Source organism: Giraffa tippelskirchi, chromosome 2, assembly GCF_054371585.1.
Source record: "Giraffa tippelskirchi isolate mGirTip1 chromosome 2, T2T-mGirTip1v1.2.pri, whole genome shotgun sequence".
Taxonomy (NCBI): Eukaryota; Metazoa; Chordata; class Mammalia; order Artiodactyla; family Giraffidae; genus Giraffa; species Giraffa tippelskirchi.
In genome coordinates, this window is record NC_137276.1 from 9,977,120 (window position 1) to 9,989,861 (window position 12,742).

A 12,742-nucleotide genomic window follows, 5' to 3' on the forward strand; every position below is an offset into this window, starting at 1 on the left:
CGTAGAGCATTTGGCATTGTTTTTGGTGCCCCGTCTGCAAAATGAACATCAAATGCTAGTATTATCATTATTGTGGATGCCCCAATGAAACATCACCTAGGGGGAACCTGGGCTCACACTCTCTTCTTGTAAACATCCTGTTTCTCAACAGCTTCTTGCTAGTTTCTGAGTTAGTGCAGAGCCCTGCACGATAGACATGGGCACATTCATGGAGGAGAATCATGTTTTTAATTGCGAACAGAAAGTTGCTTTTTTTGAGCTTGCTCTTGGAAGGCACCTCTTATGTTCAATTTGCATGCCAATTAGAGACAATTCGTCTTCAAGGCAAAGTTAACTGACTAAAGCTGAGGAACAAGAAATGAAAGACCTTTGAGCTGCTGTTACTTCCCAGTCCAGCTGGGACACAGGCCCTCTGCCCCCGCCAGGTAATTCCCAAACCTCTCAAGGAATCCCAGAACCGCATGAAGATGGAGACGGAAGAGCTGGACGTTGGGTATCAGCCAGCAGTGACTTCCCTTGTGTAGGATTCCAGATCATTCGATTCATGATCACGGGGAGCCAATTTAGACTATCATCCAGTTAACTTAGAGCCAAATATTAAACCCTTTGTCCTGATTTTTTTTAAAAAAAAGTTCACGAAGGCGGAACAGCCATGGAACTCTGGGAGACAAAGGAGGCTCCCATTTGCAAAGAACTGAGATCAAAGGTGCCATTCAAGTTCATGCCTCTCTCAGCGAAAAAAGAACCCTCTGCCCCATATGATCATCATTTCCCTAAAGAAATCCAATGTTTATGCAAGATGTTCAAAGTGCCTCCTCCTCAAACCGCATAATCAGTTGCTGCTCAGTTGCTAAGTCGTGTCCAACTCTGTGCGACCCAAGGGACTGTGTAACCAAAGCCACCCAGAAAATAGCACCAGCAGGCATGGAAATTCCTGCCACTAGGGGCCACTCTTACTCACCCATGACCTTCCACAGTTCAAAAGCCAAAGCAAAACATGTTGCTAAAACTCTTAAAAATGAAAAGTGATTGCAAAGCTTTTGAAACCCAAAGTCAATGACAGGGACTTGGTGGTGGGTGGCGGGGTGGTCGTGGAGGGGGGACAGTGTGTATCACTGAATTTTGAGTTTTTGGTCCTTGCAGCTTTTGTTCATTTGTTCCTTTAAGGCCTGTAACTACAGCCTCCCAGAAGCTGGGCTTCAATTTGTTCAGGAGGGTTTTTCTAACCAGATCATATGTTGAACTCACAATTATTCATTGCTTCCAGTGTTTGGGGGACAGAGTGTTCACATCTGCTCACCCTCTGCTTCTGAATGATGCCAAACCTGTGGGTGCTGAACAATAGCCCCAACGGGGAAATCAGGACCCGACTATGGGTCAGAATGAGAAACCACTGACCAGTGGGTCACACCTGTACTGGCCATGTTCCACTGTGGCACGGTAGCCTTGCTGATTTCTGAAATTCATCCACCAGCCTCTCTGGGACTGGATGATTGCTCTTTGAATCCTCCGTTTCACCCTCTGGAAACCCACCTTGACTTCTGTCTTGGAATACATACTCCAGCTTAACCACAGATTAGCCACACCCTCCTAAGGCCCTTGGCAGCCTTGATCTTTTTCATTGTAAGTTCTGAGAATGAGGATAAAAGACCTGGAATGCTGTGGTATGGAAGCCTATCATTACTAATTGCATCTCTGGGCAGGAAAATATTAATTTTCCAATCAGGCAGGTCTAGGCAAATCACAAAAAGGTCTAGGAACCACTGCTTGGAACATCTCACCACCGACAACTACATCATGGATTTTAGGATAAAATTTCTGAAGCAAATGGAGCAAAACAAACGCTGAGCAGGCCGAGAGCTGGACACGCCTGGGGCTGGGTCACGCCTCTGGACCTGGTCCTACCTGGGCAGGCCTCCTGGGTCTGTGCCTCTGGGTGCCTCCTCGGGCTTCCTTTCTACTCTCTGACTGCTCCCAGGTGGTTGCACAGATCCTGGACTTCGCGCCGAAGAAGTCTTCTGGGTCACAAGAAAGAGAAATTGGAAAGGAAATCAAGCAGGAATCTTTGAAAACACAGAGACTTTATCAATAGGTCACTGATCACAGCACTGAAGAGCCAGGGGTGTTTTTGTTTGTTTGTTTGTTTGTTGTTTTGCTTACTGTCCATCTGAGCACAGACTGTGCTAGGTGCTGAGCGAGGCTTTGGAGGCACACAGTGAGCAAAGCCCTGCTCTCACCTAATGGAGGAGAAACACAGTAAACCAGCGATTCGAGCTTAGTAGGCTGACTGTTCCAGTAAAAAAAAAAAAGCATACTGGGGACACCCATCACACAACTGGACAACTGAACAACAACAAATATATCCATATAGCTGATTCATGCTGCTGTACAGCAGAAACCATCACAGCATTGTAAAGCAACTATACTCTAACTAAAAATAAAAAATTAATGGTAAATCTTCTTACGGGCTTATTTTTGATTTATCATCCCATTACTCAAATTTCTACATGAAGCCACTCCAGACAAAAATTTAAAGTATTTTGAGCTGTATTATCAGCACTCGTGCCACTGTCTTAGAACAGAGGTTTTAAGAGGTTATGTATCTGGCCAAGATCACACAGCAGGGGAGTCTGGTGGACCTGATCCTCTATGATTCCAAAGCCAGGGAGAGGCTTCTCAGTGGAGGCGGGGAGCTGGGGTCTCTTCCTTACCTAAGAGGGGAACTGTGGACCTCAGGCTGGCTTGACCTCCATGCTGGCTGACCCATTCCCTGTAATGAGCACCCTGCTCTGTCCTGTGGACCTCAGTCTTCTGATCTGTGAGTCCTGAACAGAAATCACTCTCTAGAGCAGTGTCAACACAATACAAACTTCCAGTCACAGTAAATTCCAACTCCAAAGTGTCCCCGACTCTTCTGAAGAAGGCTCTTTATACAATCTTACTACCTTTGGGTGCCTGCTTTACAATTTTTACTATGATGACTCCAGAATCATAATACACAGTGAGTGACATTTTCATATCAGGGTCCTGAATTTTTAAAACTCTAACCCAATTCCTGCTTGTCTAACTGTCATACAGGTCTCAGCTCCAAATACCTTCTGCAGCCAGGCTTCCCTTTCAATCACCACATTATCTGCAAATAATTGAACAGATAAATCTCCTGCTCTTTATTCCAGGATCAAGGGTAATTTAAAGTAATTCTGGAAAGACACTGATGTGTCTAACAGCTCAGACAGATGCAAACAACAGATGGAATCAGGAGGCAGAGCTCTGCTCTCACCAACAGTGGGGAGGGGACCACGTGCTCCATTTCCTCCGGCAAAGGAAATATGACAAGGACTCAGATTTGTCTTCAGAGAAGAAAATAGGGTAGACCTTTCTCACTTTTCAGCCCCACCTGTCCTCCTAATAGAAAGCAAATCTGTAAGAAGAACAGCAGTTCTCTCCAGCAAAAACAGACCTAGACGGAGTAGAAATAAAGGCAGTTGTACTACCTACGGGGACAGCACGCTGCACTGGGCAAAGTTATTTCACATCCTCTGATTCTTACAAAATCCCTGTGTGCTAAGCAGGCAGGTAAAATACTGTTTTTCACTTTTCAGAAACAGAAGGTTAAGGAGCTTTTGCCAGGTCTCCTGCCTTGAAGTCCAATACTTTTTCCACAATAATAACACCCAATGCCTACATAGCATATTTTTTGGTATAATAATAAGAGCAGACATTATCATGAACACTTTCTATGTGCCACATACACGTCTCCACTATTTTTCAAGCTCGCTTTACATCACTTCTCTTTTACAAAAGATCTGTACATGTTTTCCTGAAACCCACGCACCACAACTACTGAGTCCACGTGCTGCAACTACTGAAGTCCACACGCCTAGAGCCCTGCTCTACAATAAGAGAAACCACCACAATGAGAAGCCCATGCAACGTAATAAAGACTAACCCCCACCCCCACCCCGCCCCACCGCAATTAGAGAAGGCCCGAGTGCAGTGACCAAGACCCCAGGGCAAACAAACAAAAATAAAATAAATAAATAAACAATTCTTTAAAAAAGAAATCCCAAGAGGATTTTCGCTTTTATTGAAAAGACACAAAGCAAAAATACCTTTCAGCATTTCTTTTGCAGCAAAGCTGGTATAGAGACAGCATGAACGCCTAGCAGCAGCGAGAGTGGCCCCACCAAGCTCCTTCCCTGGGAGCCACACTCAACATCCCAGCATCAAATCACCATATCTCTGAACTATGTCTGTGAGCACCTGCGCTTTATCCAGTTTATTTTGTGCATCTATCAGCAAGAGAGTCCTAAGGTAATCACTTCTTTGCTTTAGGCCATATCAGCTTACAAAAGCCTTCCTAGGAATGCTCTACATTTAGAAGGCGGACAACCGGGGTAGCCTGTACTATTTTTTAAAGTGTGTAACATATTTGAACTCATCCAATTCTTACCACAACCCTATTTTACTGCTAGGATCACTTCGCACAGAAAGGTTAAGCCACTTGCCCCAAAATCACACGGTTTGGAAGCGGTGAAGCCAGGACTTGGACTCAGATGGTTTGGCGTCCGTGACGCCCTGCCTTATGCTGCCTCACCAGGCAGTGGAAATAGTTGCCTATGACTCCCATCATCTTCCTGCCATGCTCCAAGGAACTAAAACAACTGCACATCTATGAACACTGTGGTACAGAGGCCTGGAGTCAATGCCCAGAATAGTCCCCTGGCACAGAGAGGCATTCCAGAAATACTTGTTGAATGTATGAAAAATACATCATTCCTGTTTAGTCTGCTAGCCACTTCTGCAAACCGAGGGGCACACACTCGGTCCGTGGAGCTCTCACCTCTGCCTCATTTCCCACAGTGCCTTTGAGCTCTTCCCTCCCCCGTCCCTCCCCCTCTCCCCACCCCACCCCTCCCTACCCAGTATCCCCATCCTAGCAACAGTACTAAGCCCAGTGGCTTATAGGATTCCTAGGGGTCTGTTGTGTCAACAGGCATCACTACAAAACAGGATACGTTTCTAAAGTTACCCCTTACACTTCCAAATGGCAGGCTGGGAAAGAAAAAAAAAAACCTGGCAACGCTCCACAGGACAAACAGACTTGTCAGGTTGCTTCTTCAAATCTTTCCTTTGCTGCCATTGCTTGAGTAAACAAACAGCCTTTCTTTGGCTCAGGAATACTCCAGAGCTCTGGGTTTATTTAAAAGCAGTCTTCAAACAGTCACAACTTTCCAGTCCTGAAAAATACGCTTTACCCAAAGCTAAAGTGCTTCCCCACTAAAAAAAGAAAAATTCCCCTGACCTTACCTCTTAAATGTGTTCCACCTCTCTAGACCACAGCTTACTGGTCATGCCAATAAAGAGGTTTAATTAACATGGTTAGATCATGACCAGGGTGTCTTGCCAAGTCGCCCACTCTTGGAACAAGCTTCTGGGGAGCAGTGTGACTGCAGGTGAATGCTGGGAAGTAGACCAAAGGTCATCCCCATGGCATTAGGAATCGGATTTCAGAAACAACTGCCAGGCTGCCAAATATGGAGGGGGACCACATGTTCTGCGCTAGGGGCGGTGGGCCGCCCATCTTCCCTGTCAAGCGAGGGCAGAGGCTTAGACCAGTTCTGCTAGATCATCCCAAACATTTCTTCACCTCCCTCGCACCCCTTGGAGGCACTCTGTCAGGCCAAGGAGGAGGCCCCCAGGTGGAATTTTAGGCTTACCCAAATGGAACGCTTTCTCATGAAACATGGTGCAATATGGTAGGATAAATGAACGAGCTTTGGAGTCAGAGAGAGCTGGGTTTCAACCCCTACTCTACCCTGAGAAGGTGGAGAAAATAAGAGAATCGAGTTTGCGTGGGGGTTTGGGTCATTCCGTCTCACATTCAGGAAGGGCTGAGTCTAGACTTCAGGTTGATACAGAAGATTTTTAAAAGATACGGTGTGGACCTCCTTGGTGGTCCAGTGGTTAAGAAGCTGCCTGTCAATGCAGGGATATGGGTTCAATCCCTGGTCCTGGAAGATTCCGCAGGCTGCGGGGCAACTAAGCCCATGGGTCACAACTACTGAAGCCTGCACGCCCTGGAGCCTCGGCTTTGCAAGAGAAGCCCGCACACCACAAGTACAAATAGAGAGCACCCGCTGCTTGCCACAACTAGAGAAAATCTGTGTGCAACAATGAAGACCCAGTGCAGCCAAAAATAAATATATTTTTAAAACATAGATGTATTATAAATAAATAAATAAATAAATAAATATATTTTAAAAGATATGGTGTAAGATGCTAACTTTCTGGGAAGTTGAGGGAAAGAGTAAGGGAATTCTCTGTATTATCTCTGAAACTTTTCTGTAAATCTGAAAATACTTCCAGATAAAACGTTTAATTAGAATAAGAATCATGGTTCCTACCCTCATGGAACTTACAGTTTAGTGAATGAACAAGAGATAACATTCAATAAATAATATCTGTCTTCCCTTCCTCAAAATTGTTGGCATCAAAAGTGGTAAGAATTATCCCCAAAGGACCCGGGAACCTCAAAGATGCTGGAGTTCACAAGTTCTGACATCTGGAGCCTGAGGGGAGAGGAAAACCTTTGGGACTTCAAAAAACTGCTCAGTATTAACGTCTTGTCTGTGCTTAATATTTTGGTATCAATGTGGTTTAAAGAGAGAGAGATAAAGTCAGAAAACCCAAATCATTTCACCTTTTGGAGCTGATTTCTTTGTCTATAAATTGGGGACCCCAATCATCCCCGGCCTGCCTGTCCCAGTGAGTGACAAGAGAACTTTGTCAATGTGGAAAAAAAAAAAAAACTGTCCAAATGGAGCAGAGTCCCTTTATTCAGAATTGGAGTTGTCAGATGGACCATAATGTCCTGTGATATTTTTACATGATTGTACTTGAAATACAGATATAAATCTTATTTTTTGCTCCTCTAGAATTTCTTTAATACATCTATTCCTTTCTATGCTAAAGTAGCATGACGCTTGATTCAAGAATAAGGGTGCAACTGTTGGTGGGAATGTAAATTGATACAGCCACTATGGAGAACAGTATGCTGCTGCTGCTGCTAAGTCGCTTCAGTCACGTCTGACTCTGTGCGACCCCATAGACGGCAGCCCACCAGGCTCCGCCGTCCCTGGGATTCTCTAAGCAAGAACACTGGAGTGGGTTGCCATTTCCTTCTCCAATACATGAAAGTGAAAAGTGAAAGTGAAGTCGCTCAGTTGTGTTGGACTCTTCACGACCTCAGGGACTGCAGCCTGCCAGGCTCCTTCATCCATGGGATTTTCCAGGCAAGAGTACTGGAGTGGGTTGCCATTGCCTTCTCTGGGAGAACAGTATGGAGATTCCTTAAAAAACTAGGAATAAAATTACCATATGACACAGCACTCAAAAACTAAGATCACGGCATTTGGTCCCATCATTTCATGGCATATAGATGGGGAAACAATGGAAACAGTGACAGACTTTATTTTGTTGGGCTCCAAAATCACTGCAGATGGTGACTGCAGCCATAAAATTAAAAGACAGTTGCTCCTTGGAAAGAAAACTATGACAAACCTAGACAGCATATTAAAAAGCAGAGACATTACTTTGCCGACTAAGGTCTGTATAATCAAAGCTACGGTTTTTCTAGTAGTCATGTATGGATGTGAGAGTTGGACCATAAAGAAGGCTGAGGGCCAAAGAATTGATGCTCAAAAGCATCAACACTGTGGTGTTGGAGAAGACTCTTGAGAGTCCCTTGGACTACAAGGAGATCAAACCAGTCAATCCTAAAGGAAATCAGTCCTGAGTGTTCATTGGAAGGACTGATGCTGAAGCTGAAACTCCAATACTCTGGCCACCTGATGCAAAGAACTGACTCACTGGAAAAAACCCTGATGCTGGGAAAGATGGAAGGCAGGAAGATAAGGGGACAACAGAGGATGAGATGGTTGGATGGCATCACCGACTCAATGGACATGAGTTTGAGCAAGGTCCGGGAGTTGGTGACAGACAGGGAAGCCTGGCGTGCTGCAGTCCGTGGGGTCACAAAGAGTTGGACACGACTGAGCGACTGAACTGAACTGATGACGTAGCAATCCTACTATTGGACATATATCCTGAGGAAACCATAATTGAAAAAGACATATGCACCCCAATGTTCACTGCAGCACTGTTTTCACTAGCTAGGACGTGGAAGCAGCCTAGATGTCCATTGACAGATGAATGAATAAAGAAGTTATGGAACATACATACAATGGAATATTATTCAGCCATAAAAAAGAACACATTTGAGTCAGTTCTAAAGAGGCGGATGAACCTAGAGCCTATTATACAGAGTGCAGTAAGTTAGAAAGAGAAAAACAACTATTGTATATTAACTCATATATATGGAATCTAGATAGAAGCTACTAATGAACCTATATGCAGGGCAGCAATGGAAATGCAGACATAAAGGTGGAGGAAGGAGAGAATGGGATGAATTGGGAGAGTAGCAATGAAACATTTACATCACCATATGTCAAATAGATAGCCAGTGGGACTTTGCTGTGTGACACAGGGAGCTCAAATCTGGTGCTCTGTGATAATGTAGAGGGGTGGGATGGGGTGGGAGCTGGGAGAGAGGTTCAGGAGGGAGGGGACATATGTACACCTATGGCTGATTCATGTTGGTGTATGGCAGAAAGCAATGCAATATTGTAAAGCAAATATCTTCCAATTACCTTCTCCAGGGGATCTTCCCAACCCAGGGATCAAACCCAGGTGTCCCACACTGCAGGTAGATTCTTTCCCAGCTGAGCCACAAGGGAAGCCCCCAATTAAAAGCAAAATTTAAAAAAGAATAAGGGTGCAAGAAAGCAACTATACTCCAATAAAAATAAAAGAAAAAAGAACAAGGGTGCAGGAAGCCAAGTGCAGTGGTTCAAAGCCAATCTATAGTGTATATTTAGCCATAAGCCTTCAGATTCTCTGCCTCTAGTATCATATCTGGAAAAGAGGGATCATATTTACAGGGTTGTTTCAAAGGTTAAATAAAATAATATGTGTGAAGCACAAGGTACAAGACTAGATCATAGCAGACACTCATATATGTTAGTTATAATTATAAAGAAGAAACTGATTCAGAACTCGTTAACTAGGAGCCCCAGTGCCTTTCTCAGCTTGGAGTTAAAACAGTTAATCCTGTTCTTCAGAAGCAGCATCCGGCCAAACCTGGAGCCATGCAGTTCACAAACTTTAATAGTTACTCCAGCAAAAATTAGCACCAACCCTCTGGGCTGGGCCATCAGACGTCATACTAAATAGGCTCTCTCCACTGTTACCAGCATTGCAGTCATGCTGTTTAATAGTCTTTGTTCAATTTATTTCTCATTAGGCACACTTAAGTCATCCCAGGTGCCCACTTACTGTCAGTAGACTATTAGAAGATGCTGTTCTGCCAGTGCTGTCATAATGTTGAGTGCCCTGGGTTCCTCAGGAAATAGACTCCCTCCAAGCTGAACTTGGGATCCCAGGCATTTGTAGATTTAAACAACATATGCACATACTTGTGTGCCTGTGTGCATGCTCATTTACTAAGTCATGCCTGATTCTTTGCCATGCCATGGACAACAGCCCACCAGGCTCCTCTGTCTTTGGGATTTCCCAGGCAAGAATACTGGAGTGGGTTGCCATTTCCTCTCCAGGGGATATTCCCGAACCAGAGATCGAACCCTCCTCTCCTGCCCTGGCAAGCAGATCCTTTACCATCTGAGCCACCAGGGAAGCCCATGCAGATACTTAGCAGCCATTTACCTAAAAGCAAAATAATAATCACACAGTGCCTGAGCCACAGCTGACCTCAGCCTGTGGAAGCATGCCCTGGGGTGCCTCGCATAGCACAGATTCTCTTGTCCTCCTGGTCCTCTGCTCCTTGGATGTCAGAGAATTTGAAGCCACAGTGCTGAGGTCGCTTTCAGGAATGAGCCTCAGACCAGCTGCCTCATGGGCCCTGAGCCAGAACCAGAAAGACCTGCCCCAGTGAGGTCTGGGCTGGAGAGGCCTGCACAGTGACTTGCCCTCAACCTTCCTTATCCTGCTTGTTTCCTGCTCACCCTCCAGCTCCCCCAGAGAGTCTTCCGGGATACCCAGGGCCAGCTCAGGTGTCCTTGTACCCATCTTCTTGCTTCATAGCACTGACCACAGTTTTTGTAGTTGACAATCCATTTTTTCAAACTACAGAAACATCCAGATGATGGAATTGCTTTAAAAGAGCATTTTTAATGATCATATATTGTTAAGTCAAGCCATAATATTAATAATAACAGGATTGACTGTCTTTCTTTTCTTCCCCATGCTGTCAGAGCCACAGACAGGTCCCATGACAGCCCCAAGGGCAAGAGGAAGTTCAGAGGTGGTAAACCAGGGTGGCATGAGCGTTGCCCTTCTGCTCTGGAATCCATGTGCTCAGAGCTCAGGTTTCTCTGCAGGGCTCCCCAGAACCACACACTCAAGGAAGAACACTGAATCACTGTCATGACCACTTTCAGGTGTTGGGGCTGTGGGCTGACATGGCCCTTATCTTACCATAAATCCTTCTGTGAGAGTCTTGATGCATGAAACCCCAAAATGGCGGTTTCGTGGATGTTGGTTGGAGGCCACCCTCATTACCACGCCACCTCCACCTCTGTTCCAAAGAGGACACACTCATTAGGACCCTGAGACGAACTGCTGTGTTGGTCAGCAGCTCAGGTTCAGGTCGCTCAGCTGCCCTTGGCTCAGTGTTCCTCACTCTAGTGACCTCCCACTGCCCTGTACCCTTCCGCCCCCAAGCCAGTCCCCCTCCACAGCCTAGGTTAGACATACGGCTTTCTTCTCATTCCCAGTCAACATGTCTGATGCCCACAGGAAGACGAGTCACCAGGAAGGAAAGGCCTCTGAGTCACAGCTGTGCATTTTAGCAGCTGTGGTTGCTCTGGGCTTCCTGAGAGCAGTCCGCCTGCCAGGAGGCCTCAGTGAGTCAGTCACTGGGGAGAAGGAGCGGGAGTAACAAGCAGGACTCAGCATCTAGGAGGGGCTGAATCTCCTCTAAGGTCAAAAGGCCTCGGTCACTAAGGAACCTTCAATAAATGGATGGAGTTGGTCCCATCTGCGTGTGTGAATTTCCCCAACAATGACTTCTCTTCCCTTGGGAATACAGACAAGAAACCAAGGCCACGCCACTAAATTTCAGGGTTTGAATAGTGTTTTTGCTGATGAAGGAAGAAATAATGGTGCTCTTGAGCAGATTCCAGATACAGGACAACCGTGATGTTATTAAACTTGACTTCTTAAGATAAAACAGTGAATAATTAATTTGACACATCAGCTGCTTCCAAAAAATGCCAGTAGCAAAAAAATCATTAAGCTAATTTGCTGGCCTACTGCCAAGAGACTACGAAGAAAGGTCCTGCCATGGCTCGTACCCAGCTTCCTTCAGTGACTACGTGAAGGTCCAGCCCCCCAGGTATCTATTATGTCCCCAGCTTCCATACTTAGTACACCTCCTGCCTCCTCTGACCTCATCTCCACACACACCCCCCCCACATGCACCCCTTTCTCTGCACCTTATCAGCCATCCCAGCCCTATCTGCTTTTGTCCTCTCTCCCCTAGTTCATGGAAATGTCTCTCCTCTAAGCCCACTTCTGCTCCAGCCCCATTCTCTCTCAAACGTTCAAGGTCAGCCTTCTTTCCATTGACCTCCCTCATCCATCCTCCATTGATCCCTGTCTCTCTTCCACAAGCCCACTGGCACACGGGCATCTAGCGTCTTCATTCTTTAATTAAAGCTTCCAGGCAACTTTCTCCACTAGCTACTGTCCCAATATTCTGCTCCTTTTCTTAGGAAAACTTCTTGGATGACCTACACACCTCTCTCCACTTCCTTATCTCCAATTCCCGCATCAGATCTGCCCCCTGCAACCTGCATCCCTGTCCTCACTGGAGCTGTGCCTGTCAAGGACCTGCAGGGCAACATGAGGCTTTCCTCATATGGCTGCCACATCGTCACCTCAATGGACAGCTGTCTGCTCCTTGTTCGTCAGCAGCGTCTGCTGCCACTGTACCCTGTCTGTTCCTTGACACTCATGATCTCTTAGGTCCTTCATTTTCCTTTGTGTTTAACCAGCTTCAACTCCAAAAATCCCCCCCCAACCCTGGTTCTCCCACTTCCCCCTGGGCTTATGTCTAAATGTTGGAGCATCTCCAATTAATCAAGTCCCTCACTCTCTCCCAATGGACTTTCCCAGTGACTCAACAGGTAGAGAATTCACCTGCAATGCAGGAGATACAGGAGACTCGGGTTTCACCCCTGGGTCAGGAAGATTCCCTAGAGGAGGAAATGGAAACCCACTCCATTATTCTTGCCTAGAGAACCCCATGGACAGAGGTCCAGTAGGATGGATTTAAATACCTGTGCTGATAATCAAATATACATCTCAGGCCCCATCTCTTATGTATCCAAATGCCCACTAGATCTCTTCACTGTAGCTCCCAATAGGCATTCAGATTTTATGCCAAACCAGAACCTTTGATTTTCTCCCTTCTCCCTAAAATTTCCTCTCCTCCCATCCTCCCCATCTGAGCAAATGACATTCCCCTCTACCCAAAGGCTCAGGCCCGACACCTAGGGCTCCTTCTTGGTTCTGCTCTTCCCTCCAACCCCAGGTTCGATCCCTCATTAAGCATTTCTCTCTGCCTTCAAAATACATCCCCAATCCAGGAACCCTCTTCCCT

At 45.9% G+C, this 12,742-nt stretch overlaps 1 protein-coding gene across 17 annotated transcripts in view; it reads right to left on the minus strand.

Moving 5' to 3' along the window:
* Positions 1–12,742, minus strand: part of TACC2 (transforming acidic coiled-coil containing protein 2) — a 228,785-nt gene that overhangs the window by 184,806 nt on the left and 31,237 nt on the right. For 13 of the 17 annotated variants that reach the window (XM_081534294.1, XM_081534239.1, XM_081534314.1 and 10 more), the window contains one exon: positions 1,906–2,018. In XM_081534294.1, the coding sequence (XP_081390420.1) occupies positions 1,906–2,018 (113 nt within the window). The remainder of the gene's footprint in view (positions 1–1,905; positions 2,019–12,742) is intronic. The other 4 variants (XM_081534324.1, XM_081534276.1, XM_081534222.1 and 1 more) reach the window with 1 other exon arrangement.